At 38.1% G+C, this 21,385-nt stretch overlaps 1 protein-coding gene across 16 annotated transcripts in view; it reads right to left on the bottom strand.

Moving 5' to 3' along the window:
* NRXN3 (neurexin 3) overlaps positions 1-21,385 on the bottom strand; it is a 945,575-nt gene that overhangs the window by 505,166 nt on the left and 419,024 nt on the right. For all 16 annotated transcript variants that reach the window (XR_015804647.1, XR_015804648.1, XM_088167427.1 and 13 more), the window contains one exon: positions 8,515-8,634. Coding sequence is in view for 14 of the 16 variants with exons in the window: in XM_088167427.1 (XP_088023553.1) it covers positions 8,515-8,634 (120 nt within the window). In the remaining 2 variants the exon portion in view is untranslated. The remainder of the gene's footprint in view (positions 1-8,514; positions 8,635-21,385) is intronic.

Here is a 21,385-nt window from a genome sequence, read left to right as displayed (position 1 = left end):
CCTCTCCCAGCATTTGCCAAGGCCTCAGATGTCAGTACACAATGAAACACCTCCACAAAGTTAAATTAAATCCACCAAAATGTGCTCCCCTGTGCAAAGCTTGTTTCACAGGTACCCAAGCAGCCAATTTCAATCTGCCCCTCAGGGATCATTATTAAGATAACTGTAATTAAGGCTTTTCATCTAATCTCCAATGTTCTACAGCTGAGATTATTATACCAGCTCCTGGGTAACAAGATTGTAACATAATAAAGCTATGTCCCTATATGCAGCTAAACTCCACTGGAGATCAAGAGTAGCCTTCTGTCAATGGCAGGAAATAATCAGTATATTAGGCAGCTCGGATAGTGAACAAAGAATCTCCTTCAGGACTTCTGACTCCTCCTGCCTTTGTTTTTCTGTTAACAATTTCCATTGCAAAACAACGACTAAGCGTAGAAGAGCTGTCTCTTGATCCTTACTGACCCCAGCTTCATTCCTTAGGTAGCCCCAGACTTGCAGGCTCAAAAATCAGCAAGAAGAAAAAAGTTTAAAAGTTCTAGTACTGCCTGAATTTCTCCGCATGTTGGCATTCTCTCAGCTACCCACACTGTAAATATTTTATGACATAGATTTGCCCACCTAATGACTGTAATCTTAAAGGCAGCTTTTAGTCTAAGGTATATAAACACAATATATATAAATCTTAAAAACAAAAATTAGGCACATTTGATATGTGGACTGTGAGAATGCCATACCAGATTTTGATCTGCAACTATTGGAATAAATCAGAAGTTACCTCATTGAATTAAAATAATTACTTTGTATTTATAAATGTTACTGCAAATAAAGTCTAGTCTGTAAAATGAAAAATATTGACTTCAATCCTCATCCATTTGTTCTCATCCAATAATGTAGGCTCCTCTTTGCAAACTGTTCTCAATGTAGACAGCCTGGGAAATAAGCATCAATCACCTCGAGGAGCCAATAGGAATAAGGAGGCAATATAGTGTGTGCTATAGCAAACAGCTCTGTGCTGTCTGGGAAAGCACCCAGTGAACCCATCCCATCTCCTTACACCATTACACCCCACTTATAACACATCAGATTTAGATCAATTAAAAGCACACATATATAACTCAGCTGAGTGCTGCAAAGATGGGAGGGCACACAAAACCCACGTGGAACAATAAACAGATTAAGGATTATTGCAAATCAGAGCTTCTACCCAGGACAGCAAACCCAACACGGAAAACATATTTTCATAATCCACAGTGTGATTTACAACAGACTTGTAGGGGATTGGAGGGAATGATCAAAGCCAGCTGTGTGTTCACCTGGACTAGTGACTGGGTATCCTGTTGCAGATCAATTGCAACAGCTAAAAGACCAAACATATTTTGCAAGGTTTTGTTTTTTTCCCTTCTCTGCAAAAGAACAGGTACTAGCTGCATGCCATATGGCACTCAAAATACCTCATGCTGATGAAACCCATAGTAGGTGTGAGATTATCAAAAGTATTTGGACAATACAATTGAGGATAGAAGTTTCACAGCATTGTGTGGGGAAAAAAAAATCAATTTAAAATAAAAGTCCTCAAGCTCAAGGTGTAAAGAGTAAAATTGGTGGTTGAAGACTTGTGGTATTTTTCTGAGTTTTTACATTTACTGTTTCTTAAAACAAATATGAACATGTGCAGGATATTACAAAGAAAATGCAAAATTTAAAATAAATCAAATCCTTGTTGCACTTGACAATTTAGAACACTTAATTTATTATCTTACATTCAGTCGAAAGATGTGCTTACAGATCATCATCGACAAATGGAGCTTGGGGTGACAGAACAGACTCTTACTCTGCTGTACAACATTTCTGTTTCTGCTGCCAACTTACATCAGTGTCTTTTCAGTGATTACACCCTGGGTGTGCTATTACTGAAGGAACAGTTTCTGAGGCCAAATCTATCATGGGGCAAAATACACAGGACACAGTAGCTACTCGCTCAGCTACTTTTAAGATGAAGTGAAAATTATTGCCATGACTACCAAAGAGTATCAAGTTAAAGAAAAATACTGTCAAAGGGAGCAGAGATCACAAGGAAAAAAATTATGGTAAGAGCCTTCTGCAACACGCTTATGAAAATGGCATAGCTGGTGAGCAGTGCCAGGAAGAGAATTAACTGCTTGAACTGCTCAAAGGTTGATAACAGAGGCTGTAATCACTCCCACCTGAAAAGTCTCTTTCCTTCCGTGCTATTGAAGTCTGTAGCACGGCTGGACCATACCTTATGTGCTGACAGCAGCCAGGTGTGCACAGATATCAATGACTGATTACAGCTCTCATTCTAAATGCTTCTTCTGCCAAGCTGTTGAAGCAATCGTAATTAAATTACTCACTAGAGATCTAGCTGCATTTTGGAGATCACAAAAGGATAAAGTTGGCTAGCTTTCACTATTAAAAAAAGGAAACACTTTCACGTCAGGGCACCTTGAGAAGCTGAAAGGTGCAGAAGCAGCAATTTCAAAAAGCACCTGTCACTCAAATTCCCTCTTTCTCCCCCAAAAGAGGGACAGACAAATTTCTCCCTCTAATGTTGACAGCACTGCCCATTCCAGATGACTCCCAAAGGGAACATGGGGCAAACAAGCTCTTGATCTGCAATCTGAGCTGATGTTTAACAGCTGTTACTCAAGGGAGAGGAAATGCCTTTCAGTACACTGAAAAAAAATGAGCATTCTTAAATCACTGAAGAGCTAAGGCAATTATGTAGTGGGCTATTACTAAGCATTAGAAAAGTGCATGGTGCTTTAATAAGAAGTAGTACCAGATCCTTGCCCTAATGATATTACACTTCTTGGACCTGCAGGGCAAATGAAAGTAAACAGTGCTAAGGATGAAAGCAGAGTTCATAACCCAAATCACAGTGGTACAATTTACATCATGTACTAAAGTATACAGTTGCTTTTCCCTTCTTCCTTATCCCTATTCTTAGAGGATAAGGTCATTCACTGTCAGAAGACACCAAAGGCTCAAGTTAGGAACTCAAAATGAGCCGTCATCCAGAAAACACTAATTAAAATATGTGAAAGACCACTAAGTAAGTAAGAACAAAGCATGAGGAGAGAACTAAGAAGTAGGCAGTGTCTGACCTGTTGTAATGAAGTATGATTCACTTAAGATAAATCAGAGGTGACTCTTGCTTCATGTAGGATGGATGTCTCTGTAGTATCAAAGGCAAATCCCCAAGCATGCTGATATTTAAACAGCTGACTGGTTTAGCCATGCATGACTAATGAAGTCTCTGCAGATTTATTTTCTACACACTAGCAACCTCTTGCTCCCTGACTCAGTGAGTGAGTAAGCTGGGCACATTAGAAACAAATGGGTGATAATTAAATATGAACAATGAAGAGAGTTTCTGTTAAGTAAATCAAGCTGACTTTGTTGGCATTGACATTAAAGGAGGTCATGAATTCTGGACAAAAATTTGCCCAGATGGTGAAAAACACAAAATACTGAGACAGAATAGGGTTCATCTCCCAACTGAGGGTCTGAATCCTGCAACAGAGAGCACAAGCTGTAACTGCTCAGTGACTCAAAAAGTAAATTTGGGGTGCAAATGGCTCATGAGCACATCAGAATAAAGTCATCATCATAAAGGAAGGGTTACTCATTTAGCCATTTGCCCTGCTAGTAGTCTCTTCTAATTACTATTCTGCTATGCTGTTTAAGCAGGTGTGAGGGACACCAGTACTGCCACTGCAACCTAGTTTACAGACTTTGCTCCAGAAGTATCAATACACTTTCATACTCATTCACGCACTGCAAAAAAACTTTTCACTTTTTCACTTTGTGCAAAAAAGTAGGGCATCAATGAAGAGGTATGGGCCTGCTCTGACAACCTTGGTATCTCACACATATGGGGCTAAGGCCAGCTTCAGTGTTCCTTAATCAATCAAAAATATTCTATGCTTTACTCTAAAGTAGTGGTTTTAAACATTTTTTGCTAATTTTGATATCCTTCCTTTTATGTCAAGTAAAAAAAATATGGCTAGCAAGTCTCACTCACTATGATTATACAACTGAAGTTATCAAAAGCTCTTCTTGTGATGGTGCTAAATAAATGAACAATGGAACAAAGTCACCATTACTCTTTCCCTCTAATCCTTCCCTACTCCAAACGTGATTCACATAAAGACAGTAAAAGCATATAGGTAATGCATCACGTGGAAAGGGATTGGGAAAAAATATAACTTATTGCACAAAAAAAGCCCCAATAGCCCTGTATATTAATTCTCTCCCAGACAAAAAACAGGCATCACTCAGTCAAGCAGCCTCATTGGAAGGTTATTTATCAGCAGGATCCTTGAAAAGCTGGAGGCATATGAATATACCAACACAAGAGGACAAAAAGCTTGGACTGCCTTTTCTCTTTACCAAACAAATGGAAAAGTTGTTTTTAAACCAGGTGTTTTAAACCAGGTTATTGCCACCCAAAGTTTATACATAAATAAATAAATAACCCCTCTAAAAAGCCAATCAATAGACAGCAGATGGATTTAACAGTTACATCAACAACATAAAACCTGTTTGAAAAGGTGCTTTATACTTGCTTGCACAAGTCATTGCTGCAAATCATTGATTTTTCACAGGCAAATACCTCCACTAATACATACTTGTGTTACCCTGGCAATTGCTCTTGGAAAGCTAGACCCTCAGTGTTACTCATCTACAGGGAGCACTGAGTAAAAACCTGCATTTTCTATGATTTAGTTTGACATGGAAATACCAATTTCATTAGCTAGATTGGCAATGCTTCTTCCTATGCATTCTCTTGTGCAGAAAATTTTACTGTTTGATCAGATAGACAAGAATGTGAATTAATTAAAGAATCTGGTAGGTCGTTCATAGACAACAGTTTAAAAACAGGTTACTTTTCAGGTAGGTTGAAATGCTTAACTACCATATTTTCATCTCATATCATGGTTAACATTAACACGATAGAGTTCACCCCAGATGCAAGACACTTCACTAACACCGTGGGTAAACTTTACTTCTTCTACCTTACATGCTTAAAGTTGCACATTTGAACAGTCTAAGCAACAGCTTGGCATGCCAGAGTTGTTTAATATTTCTAATATTAACTGCAGTAAACTAACACTGACTTCCTACATCTTAGAGTAGTATGTAAGTTCTTAAAATAGGTTGAAAGCTCACATTTTTTTAATGTGATGCTGAAATTATAAAAACATCTATAAAGATTGAAGACGGAACAACTTCAAAAATTTGAGAATGTATTCTAAATGGCACAAAGAATAGAATCAGTATATCCTATCAGAATAGCATTATTGCTTCTATTTCTACCTTTAAGTTCAGGTGTTAGTACTGGCCAGTGTGAAGGGCAAACCTTCAAATTCACTTTTGTACAATGGACCTTCTCAAATGAATTTGAGGAGAGGGGATGTCTGTGGGTTATTCCTGGGTCTGTTTTTTTTTTTAGTTGATACAGTTGTTCAAGTCAGAATGAAGCATACTAAAACTGAATTTATGCCCCCACAGCTCCCATTAATTTATTATTCTGAAGAATCTTGATTCCTACAAAGTAAATAACATCTAAAACAGAGCTACAGACAAAAACCTAAAATTAAAATTAAATTTCCACTAGGAATTTAAATCCTTGTCTTACTATGCAATACTGATGAATGGATAAACATGTCTATAGGTTTAGAAAATGAATCTCTGTCACCTCTGAAGGGTGAAGGGGAATTATGGGTGCTTCCTCTTCACCCTTCAGAAACAGCAGTTCCAAGCCAGTTGCATCTGAATTAGGAAGCTTAATGGCCTAGTCCTGGGACAAAAATTAAAAAGGAAAAACATACTGGCACACCAAGCTTCACTCAGCATTGATAAGACTGAATATCTTTGCAAAGTTTGCTCCATCAAATAATAAAAAAAACCCAAACATAAATCACACCTACCAATACTTAATTTGGGATAATCTAGGAGATCATCAAGAATAACTGAAGAGAACAACTTGCTTTCCATTTATTTGTCTCAGAGGCACAGATATATTCATCAAACACATGAAAATGCAAATTTCCATTGTGGACACTTGACTTGATTAACAGCAATAGAAAGGCAAAATATGTACAGTAAGTCAGCCTTTTGCTACAATTTTCATTGTGTAAAACTCAACATGTTCTATTTACTTCAATACTCCACATTTACACCAGTGGGAGACCACCAATTGCTCATAAGGTAGAAATAGCCATCTACTAAAATTAATAGAATGGATGGCTGTGGCCAAAAAAACCAAAGAGCCAGATGCATTTCTAAATAAAAGGCCTCAGGTTACACAGAAGGTATATCCTCCTGCAATTACTTGCACTTAAATCCAGTCTAGAGTATTTGCTCCAATTGATAGATGCCTGTACTTAGATTAGCAACCTTACCTAAAAGGTAAGAAAGAAAAGGACTTAAGCTTTCTCAACTACACACCCACAATGTGTCCTAATTGTATCAGGAAGTCAGGAGTAGAAGTCTATTTCCAATGTCATGATACAAGACAAAGTCAAACAAACAAATAAAACACACAAAAAACATTATACGCACTTTTTCACGGTTCAGGATGAAGTCTTGTCATGTTCCAGGAGTCCACGTGACTTACCTTTCCATGTCATTTTGAAACCCACCTCCTTCTGCGTGCATTTGTAAATTACCAGCCAGGCCTGATAACTGGAGGCTGGTTCCTACCCTGCCCACACCACCACCACTCATTTCAAGCTCCCTTCTCTGCATTATTTCCAGCTGCCAGCTCTAAAAAGCAGCGAGAAATCCCCAATTACAGACAAAAGAATCTGGCTCTTCCTGATGCTTCAGGGCCTGTTCTAAGCAATTAGCAACAGCTTAACAAGGGCACTGCAACATTCTGGAGTTGTGAAGCTAAACACATTAGAAACAAACCCCACAGTATCAATAATATAAGAGATTTCCTGGATATGTATTTAAATGCAACCCAACAGAATTCAAAGTAGTGTTTCTTTCACACGTTTGTATGCTAAGCTTAGCAAGTCTGAACTGATTGACTGAACAAGTAGTTTGAGAGTGGGAAAGTGGGTGTCCAATTGATAAAAGCAAACCAAAACAAAAACGCAGAAAATTGGCACCAGATCTTGTGACTCCAACATGAAATGTTTCTTCTGAACTCAAAGGAAACATTCTGAATTCCAAAAAGGAAACATTCTGAATTCCAAAGCAACCCAAAACCAGACATAGCGTTGAAGCCTATAAATCTGTGTCAGTAGTACCTTGTTTATACAGCCCCTGTCAAAGTATGAATGCTGATAGGCCTTTCCAATATCTGTCTGAGATAAATATGCTGGAAGAAATGGGAGACCCACATTACATATTATGAATGACTCAGAAAAGCAGGCATTTTGGCCTTCAGCAGAAACGGATTGCTACACAGCTTGTCATATGTGCCATCAATTCAGTCACATCCCAGACTTTTAGGGGAAGGGTTGCAGATATGACAGTGCTGTGGTACCAGTATTGCATGGACTTTGCTGGCAACTCTAATTACATCTACTACAAATACCTTAATGAAAAGCAGTTTTTTCTGGATTTAAAATTTATACAGTAGGTGAACCAAATTATTGAAGCCTACTGTTATGCTTACTACAGCCCTCATGATGTATTCCTTTGTTCCCTGCCTTGGAGCAAGCAGGGGAGAAGGAGACGTCACCTCAAATACGAGAAGCAGGCAGACAGTAGAGCTGAAGTGATGCTCCCTCCAGGCAGGAGCAAAGGGTAAATCATAATGAGCAGAGAGAATGTCAAAAAGTTGATTATCTGCCCCCTAAAGGCAGACTTAAGGGGTTTGTTCAATTATTTTATCAGAGATCCTAGTAGTAACTGGCCAAGAGCATCCAATGTTTTGAGATTAAGCAAACCAATACACCAAGAAGCACAATGGTTCTGCTGCATATTTAACTGATCACTGGTTTTAAGTGAACATTCTCACAAACACTCTCCACCATTTCAGTATACAGCTAGTATTTCAGTAGAAGACTATCTAGAACACTACTCATTTTACAAGCATTCCATGTATTTTTCACTAAGGTTTGACTTAAAATCTCAAAGTATAACTCAGTACACAAAACCTAGACATTTTTTACCTACGAAAATATTACATACAATATCTGCAAGTCATTCTTGTTTTCTCTAAACCAGGAATTCCATTAACATTGATTACCACTACTGGACTGGTGAAGTTAGCTTTCAAAAAGAAGAGGGGGAAAAAAAGCCCAGAAAAAAGCAGCCAAACAAAACCAATACATGCTGAATTGCATATTTTCATTTTAAGGAGAAAATAAAATAACCCACAGAAGGCCTTAAAGAAATTTCCAAGAAACAAAGTTTGGATTTGATACTGGGAAAGTTGTATTGCAATTGAAAGAAGAGTGAATCATGTGTTCTCTATGCTTCCATATATCAGAACTCATGGGTCACCAATGCACTGAAAAGTCTACTTACGATCATTACACTGGTTCCCAGAATATGAAGTCATGGAGCAATCACAGGTGAAGCCTTCCCATTGCTGGTTACAGATGCCCTGATTCGCACAGGAATCTTCCTGGCAGGTAGTGCTCGGTCCTGGAGAAAAGATGAAAAGAAGAGAGTAAAATAAAGTGAGAGAATCACTTTGGTCAGGCCCACAAAAGCTTAAATTAATCACTATCATTGCCATCAGGATCCTCATGCAGAAGAGAGAAAGCACTAAACAAACTGTTCCGTTCCTGGATGTGCAAGAAACTCAGGTAAAAATCTGAGCACAAAGACAATTGTACACCTCAAACAAAACAGCAAACTGTAAGACAGAGCAAGGAAAAGAGAACAGCAACATATTCCCTCTTAGGCAGGCCCAACTCATATGTTCCCAACTTGCTCAAAGAAGCGTGCAGTAAAATAGGGGGTGACACTAGGCCAACAAACATGGCCAGGTTGTTGTGCTTCCCTAGAAGTTAGATGTCCTTATAGAAATGAAAGCTAATTAATAGGCCCATGAACAATGCCTCATCATACCCAAAGAGCCCTGATAATGTAGATTCAAACTAAAGTTTTAAAGCCTCAGCTGGCTACAACTTGGCTTCATAGGTTAATAAAAGTCAGCCAAACAAAAATCCAAACACTCTGACCTATTACACAGGTTCCTCTGGAAACACGCTAATGCAGTCCTCAGAAGGGCATGACATTTATCCACAACACTTCTACTTTTGGACTGCTTTCCATGCCTTTGGCGAAAGCAGAGAAGGAAGCAGCCACTACTAACAGAAAAGCATTTCACTGTTCTGTGATTTGCAGCTAACAGTTGCTATCCTACTCAGATAAGCCTTGCAAAAACAAAATCTCAGCAATAAGCAAAAAAGTAATCATCAGATCAGAGAGACCCTGAATAACAGCTACTATGTCATCCACAACAAGGTAGCTGGATTCTGAATCCTCTGAGAGCAAGCGTGAAGCTGCAAGTCATAGATTACAAGAACATGAGTGTACAAGTTACTTCCTGGGAAAGTATTTTATATTCAGCATTCTAGACAAAAGTATGCTGCTCCTGTTGTGCAGGATTTTAAATAAAATGTACATATACATTTGACATATGTACTATGCTATATCCCGTATGTGCTGGAAAAGAAGAAACAAAATAAATAAAGCAGATAATAAAGGATCAACTGGCTAGGCTGCCTGAGATCAGCTCATTACCCACTTCCAGTCTAGGAGAATACTGTAAGGACAAAGAAACAACCGTTCAACCCATCCAAGCATCTTTTTTCATAGTCTTTGCAAGCAAGAGCAACTCCACAAGACTCAATCCTTTTCCTTATTTCTTCATCACATCAACACCACCATCTTTATTTTATAGATTAGATAGGACAGAGAAAAGTGGATACAGCATTTTAAAATATTTTAACATAAAATGAAACCTTTCAACCTCCATCAGACACCATCCATAGTGATTTCACTAAATTCCATCATTCAGCATCTTTCGTATTGAGACTGCACACCTGGGCACTTCCATATTTACAAGCCCTCATAGAACCCACATCTAAATGGAAGTCTCATGTCAGGCCATGATCCTCCCAATAATTCAAAGACCAAGACAGGAAAGGACCCTTAAAGCTTTGCTGCAAATTTTCTGCACCAGAGTCCCCACCAGATCGTCTTTTCCCACTGAAAGAAGAGAATGGATGAATTCCAGTTGTTTTTCAGCTATCTGCATTTCTTTACATCTCTTCTGCAATGAGAATGAACATGTGACTGGGTAAGCAGAGTTAGACTGAATTTTAACAAAAATCTGAGCTTCTTCCAGAATGTACTACACTGTTAAGAAACCAAAAAAACAAACAAACCCCAAAACCTCTAGGTAGGAGCATAAGCGTGGTTAATAGAAGATGACAAGAAAATCCCTGAAGGAAAGTTTACCTATTGAAAAGAAGTGACAGCAGCAGCCACAGCAAGAAAACCCCTTGTTGCCATGCTGAAGGAAAGTTGAGCAGCATTTTTCAACACTTTTCTCCTTCCCTCCGCCTCTTCTTCCCACCCACCTGGCTCTCATTTGCAGCCATATGAATCCCAGTGGTCTCAGTGGCACAGTGTGAAATTAACAGATCACTCTAGATTAGAACAGAGCTGACAGACTTTCCAGCGTGGGCCGCAGGCACACAGGCCATACAGGCCTCCCTCCTGCCTTTACTCTTGTAAAAATCATGGATATAAATATATCTACATGTGCATCAGGTTATGGTCTGATACTTGCTTCACACTTACTCTGGCCAAGCAAAAGAAGGGATGACATTTAACAATCTGAAATAGAATATTAGATGTCATTTTGCCTAAAATGTCTAGAATGTCTGAGGATAAGGAATGAGGAACTAATACCTCTCCTGCACATTACTATCCCACTACCTAACTTCTAACCTCAGACATGAATGCCAATACTCCTAGATGTATAAACAAGCAATATATCTATATTTTAAAAATTAAACCAGAAAGCACCTGTGACTCTGTGCAAACTTGCTACAGCATCAACTATACAGATCATTACAGAGAAGCAGAGCAGAACAGCATTTTCAACACCGTTTCTTCACATTTCCTACATTATTCTGAGAATACTTTAATCAGTAACTGACTGGACTTGACAATGGGCATATCCTTTGTCTAGAAGCTGCAAGAGAAAGGACTTTATCCAAGGAATAAGACTGCACAAGGCCCAGTATGTATGGCTTGAGGTCATCATATGATAGAGCCCAGAGAGCCAAAGTACTTGAATTCAAGGCCTGTATTATGGGGGGGGGGGGGGGGGGGGGGGGGGAAGAGAGAGAAGAAAAAGAAAGAACACAATAAGGTGGAATTTTGAAAGCCTGAAAATACCAAAAGGAAGCTTGAAGCCTGATCTGCCATCTTTAGTCAGTCGTGACAGCACAGCATAGATGCTGGGTACTTGGCCTCACTTCTTTGTACTATGGGCCATTGGAATCATAAAAGGATCTTTGTCTCAGACAGTTCATCTACTCCTGCTGCTAAGTCATTGCCTGATGTCATAATCCTCTGTGGCAACAGAATATTCTTCAGAGCAACTAATAGGAATGTCACAGGGAATTAGGATTTTGGATTAGGGAGCAAAGTGACAGAAGCACAGGAAGGATTATAAAACATGAAGATTGTGTTACCACGCACATGCCCTTTAGTGCTAACGAACAAGGAAAGAAGATGACAAACAACTTATATATAAAGCAGTAGAATTGTTTCTAAATTACCAGCGCCATCAGGACTCGGATCTATTTTTAATCTCATTCCTCTGGCAACAGTAAGAACAGACAAAGTATTTAAAAGCAAAGTTTCAGAACTAGTCTTCACATAATAACCTGAGATACCTCTGATTTTATTTTCTGTTTGTAGCTGAGCTTGGTGTATTGCCTTCTTTGTGCCACATGCACAGTAGAAAGAGGAGTAAGTGGGCAGTAGATGTCAAGTAAAAGTGGAAAAGTCCCCAGTGCAGAAAAGCAATCCTGCTAACAGAAGCACGACTTGCTGTGTCACTTCCTGTCCAGGCTAAGCCTACCAAGAGAGGAATTTCCTTTGGAACATGAAACGGCAGATCAAGATTCTTCAACAATATCCTTTTTATCTTTATGTCTGCAGCTCTAATTTTTACTGGAACAGCTCAGTATCCTAGGACTTGCAGGATCTGAGATTTGTTGGTTCTCCCTCCCTGGGAAGGAGACTAGTACTACACTTTTCTTCAGCTACCTATCCAGATGTATTGTTTGTTTATTAGTTTTTCTACTAAGTATTTGAAGAAAATCACCTTCGAAGAGTATAATAGCCTGATCTCATGTCTGTATTCTACTTAGATCAACTGCTTCATTTACCCTCTTTCTTACAATATCAGTTGTATGGTATATTTCTCTTTGCCTTGAAATTAAAAAAAACAAATTAGCAACTGCTGCATGCTGCTGAAACTTCCATGTTTCACTGGCAAGACAAGTCATTCCTTCTGTATCATTTGAAAGCTCTTTGCAAGAAAAGGAACTTGAGAAAGAAAAGACAGTATTGTGTTTATTGTTCTTCCAAGTTACACGTGGAATCAGTTTATACAGCAGCTGCACGATTATAACACAACTGCTTCATGCTTTGATCACAACTAGCAATAAATATTAAGATAAGCAAACCTTTATTGGTCTTGCACATAACGCCTTCCAGCACATATCAAAACTTCACTCTTTTTGAAGGGAATCAACCATTTGTGTTAACATTATTGTCTCAATAGAGACAATATATTCAAAAGAAGAATATCAGAAGAATATCAGCAACAGGGGAAGTTCAAGGACAATATGGTTCCATTTTCATTCTTCATCTCCCTAAATGCTCTCATATTTTCCCCTTGTATCTTCAGAGATGTTAGCAAGCAATAGGAAAGTAATGTACACAAGACATCTTTACAGCCTTTGCAGAATAAGATGATTCTTTAGTCCTTTAGTTCCTAAATTACAAATGCTATCCAGCACTGCAATATCTCTACCACTACAAGTCAGACATTACAATCAATTTACACCTTTGATAAATCTACACTCTACTTCTCTCAGAATTCCTCTTTCATAACCAGACATAGTCAGCCTTTTTAAATTGAATCTGCAGTAGCAGTTCAGCTCAGAGAGGCATCATGGCTTGGAAACAATATGCACCTGGGAGAAAATAAACCTGTTCCTGCAGGTTAAGTAGGAAACAAAGTTATGCCCAATAGTTTTCCAATGTTATAATAATTTAGAAAACAAGACTCTTTTTTTCTGAGTAAAAAGCGAGCAAAATTAAGTCTGAATGTCATGGAACCATCACTTTATGGGATGGACCATACCACATATAGTGTAACTGCCAAATACATGTTGGTGGTACATCAGCATTTACTTTGCACAAATGCAAGAAACCAAATTATAGTCAGGGTTCAGTGCATGATTCAGAAAGTTAGGTCCTGTATTTTGAGTCACAGATAGCAGAAAGCAGTAATATCAAAGACTAATATAGCAAACCAGAACCAAAAACCAAACAGATTTTCAAGGATTGCAAGGCCAACTCGTCAAGCTCTCAGTTTCATACTTTGTTAAGAACTCATCATCCCTTTCATCACCTAAATAAGGTTAGGCATCTGTCAGGTTCCATATTTAAAGTTACTCATTGTCAGAAATAACTCAAAAGCCAGCATTCTTCTGTCCTCTGAAAAATGCAGCCATCTTTTTCAGTGCCTCAACAGAGCCTGAATACTTCATCCACCTGATAAAAGTCATAGTGCTGAGTCTTTTTGTTCCAAATAAATGGCTGGTCTGAAAACTTCAAGCACTGTGACTAGTTAAAATAACAAATATGCACAAATGTGCTTTCTCCCACAGAAAGCACATCTATCTCAAGGTTACAGAAGAAGGGAATCAAGCAGCAATGGCAATCCATAGAAATGGATCTGCAAAGTGGTGGGATTTCCTTCCCCTTAAAGAAAGCTGGCATATACCCATCTTCCTCTCTCTTGCCACCCTTCCACTCTCCATTTCTTAGTAGCCTAAAAGGTAATGAGCAACATGCTTATACATATGTTGGTGAGGGAAGAACAAAAAAAGGCCAAAAGAATAAAAATCCCAACCATAGAACAAAAAGTGACCTGCATAAAAGGGAGTATGCCTGCACACAGAATGCAACAAAGGACAGGGAGATGCAAATAAAGCAGAGGAAGTAAACAGCATTCAAACATTCAGACACAGAAACTAAAAGCATAAAGGAAAATTGAAAGGGCTGCACATGAACAAGAAAAAACAGAGCACATTGGAAAAACATCCTCACTGCAAATCATAGCAATATAAAAGAATCACAGAATAGTCTGATTTGGAACAGACCCACAAGGATCAAGTCCAGCTCTTAAGTATGAGGAGTCATGGCCTATCTTGAAATAGCCTAATCTATTTAGCAAAGGTTGGTTTCCTGAAAAGCCAATAATACACTTTATGCATTCAAGCTAAATGCTTCCCCTTAGGCTTCAATGTAATCAGATGTCTCTATCTGAAGGGCAAATATTCCTACAGGGTTAAGACCTCTGCAAAAAATTGAGCTTGAGATGGAGTAATCTTCACAGCTGTAATATGCATTTGGTTCTGAGGACTCTGGAAAAATCAAAACAATAGATCACTTTATTCCAGAACTTCTTGTTCATGATGCATTCACTTCAATAAACATCAAAAATCAAGCTCAGGAATTCCTGAACATGCATTCTGAATTCTGATGGACACATAATTGACCGCAGAAAACAGTGGCTGTGGCAAGAGAGACACAATACTTGCTGATGTCTAATATAAGTCCCAAAATCATTGCCACAATTTGAATGGATGGCACAAAACATCAATCCTAAAGTTATTCATTCTCCAGTGTACTTCCAGGACACTTTTTTCTCATCACATCTGTCCCAGTCCACATATATTTCCTATTTTTTCAAAACTCATGTTTTACCCCTTTCATTTACATAAACTTCAGAAATCCCCCAGGGGCAGCACCTCTCTATATTATTCACCTCTGTAAGACACAGTATTTCAACTTTTTACAGTTGGGAAGAGGTCAGAGATGCCAACAAAACATAGCTGCAGTCAGATGCTCCACATCCATAAAGCAAAACACATCACATTAACTTCTGTCTACCTCAAGGCTGTCAAATATTTCAGATTCAATGTCTCCTATGGATCCAATTGCTAAAATTATCTCAGACTGTCAGTATCATTACCTGTTGGGTGAGAGGGTATCTCTTAATATGTTCTGTCAACAACTACTACAGTGATAAACTGTTTACCTATTAAAACATCCTTATTCCTCCAAATTTATTTTTATGCTTTTCTACTGAGCCATAGAACACCAAACTCTAACTAAAAACACAGATGATGTCCTGAAGGAAAGGTAATGGCTACCTGCCTATACCTGGAATACAGAACAAGAATATTTTAATTTGAAAATGGTGTGTATTACATTAGATGAGGTCGGCAATATCACCAAGTCTTCACAGTAGACACAAAGAATAGAAAAATAGTTTATGAATCATGTGATTAAAGCTATAAAACCTTAATTCCAGAGATATGTAAAATGTCAGGAAGTCTCTATCTCAGAGGGTGAAACAGGAACATTCTATGTTTTGCCTCACAACAGAACCTTAGATGTAAAGTGTCTTAGACATAAAATTTCAATGTGACTAAGATGATCCCAATACAGATGCCATCTGTGGCTTTAGGACTGCTAAACAGAGACACACTGTTCAATGCCTCTGACTTCCCCTTTTACCTGAGACCATTGTCTCCTTTTCCATTAAAAGGGAGGAGCAATTTTTAAACTTTCATACATTCCAGAATAAATTAATTTGTACTTTATATTGCAGTCTTTACAGATGAATTGGGAAGTACACTTTCATTATCATATTTAAAAGGATTCACTTTCAATGCCATGGAAAACATCTCTGTGTTTATACTAGTATCAAAGGCATATTAATTTCTAATAGTCACATTTCCTTACTTATGTCCCAGGCAAAAACAGGGGTTTTGAGAATACCAGATTTCCTTTTTATTCTCACAAATGCTACTCAACCTACTGCCTTTCTCAAATAACTCCTATTATTTTTGTGAGGTTTTTTTTCAAAATCTAAATTAAAACAAAAACAAAAAAAACCCCCAGTTTTTACCTCCTGGTCTCCCTCCTTAAGATAAGTACTAAAGAAACTAACTCAGTTTTTTGGTTTTTAAAGCTCTGAGGGCCTTCTAGGTTTTGATGCACAGCAGCTATTTGCCTGATTATTAGGCTTTCCAGGAAATCAACGGTACTTCTATGGCTATTCAGAGATTGATACAGTCAAAGCCTCCAGGTCAACAGAAGCAGCTCTGTTGTTTGCCATGTTCTTCTTCAACCCAGAATCCCTCTTCAGAGATTCTGGGGTTTGCCATTCTGTTCCTGTCTTAGAGGTGTAATTGCATCCAGTAAAAGGCACTAAATGTTACATAAAAGCATATTTCATTGAAACAAGTAATGGAGAAGAATAACCACAACCCACAACCTTCTCTCTCTACCTTGCAGGTCAGCTTTGGTCAACTCAACTTTGTTAGCAAAAAAAAAAAAAGCAAAGACAATAAATAACAGGTTAGTGTAAAAGCAGTTGAACCAGGGTAACATCACTTTGAATAAATAAAAGCAAGTAGTATACTTATCACAGCCAGCACACATAATCAAAACAAGCAACAAGGGCACAGAGGGACAATGACTACATTAACGCAACCAACAGATAACAAAACCAAATACAAAGAGAAGAAAGGCATTTCATTCATGCACACACAAAATCAAAAATTTGCAGGTAATAAAAAAACAAAAAACATCACATTCTTTAACCCATCTCTTGGCATTTACAATAATTTTAGAGAGATTTTGTCTTGTTTGAGAAATGAATAGAATCCATTTAAGTAAAAAAAATCTATTTGACTTTCAGTACCTCCGTCAAGCACATATTTTGTTTGTTTGGTTTTTTGTCCAAAGTGGACTTATTGCCAGAAAACCATAAAGGACTGACAACTCTATCAGACAAAAATTTCTATTTATCCAAAGAACTGAACTCGACACTGGATATAAGTGACAGTAACACCTTGCCCCCTCACAAGCTGTCACCTGCTCATGGATTTCAACACATCCTTAAAAAAACTTACATCAACAGGCAAGCAGGCTTTAGACTCATATAGTCTTAATCAGTCATCAGAGCAATCAAAAAAACTAAGTGTACCACTTATTATTTAACCTAGGTCAAAATGATCTTGTTATTGGTGGTCAAATCATAGTCCACACGGCAAAAAAAAGTCATACACCTACTAAGGCTGACTGTCTAAAGATTTAAATACACTTTCTGAAGACTGAAGAGCAGTGAAAGAAAAACAGTAACAACTGATGCTCTTCCGTGTAGGCACAGGGTTGCTTTTTTAAAATTTTGTTTGGGATTTTTGCTTATTTTGTTTGTTTGGTTTGATCCTTTTAATTGAGTCAGTTTATAAAAAAGTCACATAGATTTTTGGTGTGTTATATTTTGATTCTAAGTTTTCTCTTTCAGAATGGAAAAGTAGAGGACAAAGGTTGGAGCACAGGCAGCAGCTCCTGAATCCCCTGCTTCTGAAGGTTAAATATTTATATTACATAGGACAACAGGAACAGCAAAACACCAAATCATCAACCTCATTGCTCAAAAGATGGTTATTTAAGAAGTGTGTACTTACCATCTTTACCTGTTCTTAAAAAGTTCTAATATCACAGCTAATACTGAAGAAAGATTGGTAGTTCTCCTTTCCTCATTGTCTTCTTTTACATTTACAACCCAATAAATTAGAACTGGCACGTGCAGATGCCATTTCCTGTGCTTCCTAAGACTTTTAACATTTTGAATCTTGGCTGTTTCATAGCCTATGAATGACTCAAGATAGCAATTATCCTCCCTTTTGAGACAGTCAGAATTTTCTTTCCACTTCTGAAACTGCTTTACTACATAAAGCTATAAAATCCCATTTTCCTTAAACAAAATTCAAAAGAAAGGGGAAGGAGTAGAAAGAAAAGGATGCATTTCTCCATGCATCATTTTCAACACGTATTCTAACGAAGTAATTTCTCTGTAACAAACAAGTCCTTTTCCTACTTCCCTGCACCTCATATTCTTTGTAGCTGAGAGAAAAGCTCATATTTTTTCCATAAATCCAGTAGCACTATTAGACTAGAATACAAAAGCAAGGAAAAGGAAAGATGTCAAACCATCATGGAACAAATTAATGCTCCACTCTTCCATGGACAACCTTTGATTCCACAGAGAAAGTGAAGTATGACCAGATTTGAAATTTCTCTACCGAGCAGATGAAGGGTGAAATCCTTTTTGACATTATCCTGCTGTGAGATTTTAAGCATGAGATTAGATTTGCTGTTTCCCACATAGTGCTTAGTATGCAAAATGTGTTTCTGATTATCCAGCCTGTATATGTCATTCATGCTTTTCATGCACCAGTGAATTTCAAAGGTTAACTATACTATTTCATGGAAGGTAGCAAAAGATTATGATTTTACTGTGGGATCTGCAAAGAAGATTAAATTAGGACAAAAAAAAGTCCCAAAACATCTGGAATAGTGTCAGACAGATTAATAATAATCAGTCTCCTTTATGAGAAGCTGTTAGTAGAACAGGTGAGGTAGAAGCAACATCTCTAAAGCACATAGAAAACTACCTTACAGAAGAAATAAAATGATCTTTAGCCACTGCTGTTAGGTTTTTTTGGCTGGATGCAGGATGGGGTGAAAATATTTAGAACATGCAACTGAATTTCAGATAGCACTAGTGCCCATGGTAAGCAATTTAGGGATGTCCAATTAAAAGAAAGGAAAACACAGGAGAACATGTGGCAAATCGAAAAAGAGATGAAAAAATGCCTCAAAGGCAGAAAGTACTCATGAACATTGAGGGCATCCTCTTTAAACTACACAAAAGGTTGGACACCTGCTTAACTTTTTCAAGGACCAGTGAGAAAAATGCAGTGAATCACTCAGTCTAGATTTTTGTGGATGGAATAAACTGATCCATTTATCTAGTAGTAAGACCAGGAATGACAAGTTCAGCAAGAAGAACTCGTTTTAAAAGTCAAGAAGTGAGAAAAAGCTGAGCTGAAGTTTAAATTGTTTACTTTAAAGAAGGGAAAGGAGGTCACCTGATACAACTTCTTCTATCTACTAACTCTTCATATACACCATAATGCAGACATCTTTTCTCTCAAACTGTGTATGTTTGATGTAGAATAGTCTGTATTACTCAAATTCAGGAGTAAAAAGTTTCCAACCACCCCCCATAGGCTGTTGAGGTGGTACAGACTGGAGGAAACTACCTCGTGATAGAAGACTTTTCTTCAGTTTCGAATGCTTTGCTCTTGTCCAGGAGCCTCCACCCACAATTTCAAAGTGGTTTGCAAGGCACAGATGAATTTCCTACTTTTATCACAAATACACAAATACCTGGAAGACTAATTTTATGGGTGGGGAAAGCAAGGCCTAAAGTAGGTGGCAGACTTGCCTTCGAGCTTCCACTAGAAGAGATCCTCTCATTTGAAGTCCTTTCTGAGAATTCATTTTTTCTCTTCAGTGTGTTTAATACCCTGATGCAACACTGACACAAGGACCATTTAAGTCTTAACCACTTCCCTACTTTTGGTAGCTTTTCTCAGGCCCTCTCACCAATGCCTTTTTTGGGGTGGTGGTATGGGGAAAGGCCCTCCTGTTATGTCAGACATAGTGATGAAAGCTGCAGTGAGCACAAGAGATCAAGAAACCGTGAAAATGAAGTACTATATTGGTATCATGTCATTCTCCCCAAGATTTATTCTCCTCAGAGCTATGTGTAGCACACCTGAACACATCAGGCAGCAAGGTGGTTCCTGGCTTTGCCACATGTTCCCAGGGAAACACAAGATGCCACTACAGATCCAACCAGACCATCAAGATCTGTGAAGAGCTGCCTGTTGCTCCTGAAAAATCAGGAATGCAGCAATTGCAAAAGACCAATGAAAATAAACCAAACCACCACATTAAAAAAAAAAAAAACATAGAAAAGTGTGTGACATGAAGCTTTAACTCAAACTCATTTGATATTTCAGCTCCTCTTCCAGATAATCCCCCTCAAAATCCTTTGCCAAAAGCAATGGTATTACAGGACACACTGAAACACAAAACATGTCAGTGTGGTAGCTATCATCTTGTCAAACACACTGGTGATTGAATGGTAGACTTCAAAAGCTGAAACCATAAGTTTCCACAGCACACACGGAAGCTGCATGATGCAAAAGGGAGCTGATATGTCACCTAACAAGCACAATGAAGAGGTTATTTAGTTGTGCTAGCCTAAACAAATCCCACCATGTATAATTTAAAGAAATTATAGCAATAGAATTGGTAGAATCGGAGGTAAAGTAATTCTTGCCTCAAGTCTTGAAGTGACTGTTTTTAGCACTATTATACACTGTTAAACAGCAGCCAATTTCAGTCTCAAGGATGGCTGGATTTCAAGAATGACTCGTGCATATGACTAAGAATGTTTTGGAAGATTCCAAAGAAAAAGATGCCCTATAAACACAAATTACTGAAAGTGCTTCCTGTTCAAGTAGAAGCCTTACTCATCACTGGAACACAGATAATTCAGTGGTAGGTGTGTGCTTTGGTGCACAGAGAGGCTGAATCATGCTTAAGCACATGAGAGGAACAATGTGGTCAAGAAAGTTCAATGACTATCTTCCTTTAGTGACTGGTAGCCAACACAGCAGACTGAGTGATTCTAGACATAATGGTGATTGTCATTTAACCCAGACAGCAAAACCTTGGAGTTTTGGATGGCAACTATCCCAAGTGCTTTGGGAATTGAAGTTATATGCATTTTACTGAGTCAGTGATGCTGATGTCAATATTCTTTTTAACTAATGGGAGCTTACAGGAACAGCAAATTATTTAAAGAGGCTTCAAGAAATCACTACTGTTTACATATTTCAAAAAGTAACTCATTCCACTCAGTTCTAAACTGTCTGGAAAAGAGAAACAGCTGAAGAGAAATGTTTTCCAGGCAGAAGAGTCAATGTCTCCAGTGCTTTCACCAGAGGCCCACCTCATCAAAAATTAACTCATCTTTCAGTCCAATCTTTACCCTTCAGCTCTTTCTACCTTCCATTTCTCCTGTCTCTATTTGTTCTTCAAATACATACTTCTGTGGATCCCAAGAAAGGGTGCACAAAAGAACTGAACACTCAGGCACAGAACATCTTCCAAAGTATTTTAAGAGTACTGT

The sequence above is a fragment of the Sturnus vulgaris genome, chromosome 6, assembly GCF_052056855.1.
Source record: "Sturnus vulgaris isolate bStuVul1 chromosome 6, bStuVul1.hap1, whole genome shotgun sequence".
NCBI classification, from domain to species: domain Eukaryota; kingdom Metazoa; phylum Chordata; class Aves; order Passeriformes; family Sturnidae; genus Sturnus; species Sturnus vulgaris.
This window is presented reverse-complemented; position numbering and strand designations above follow the sequence as displayed.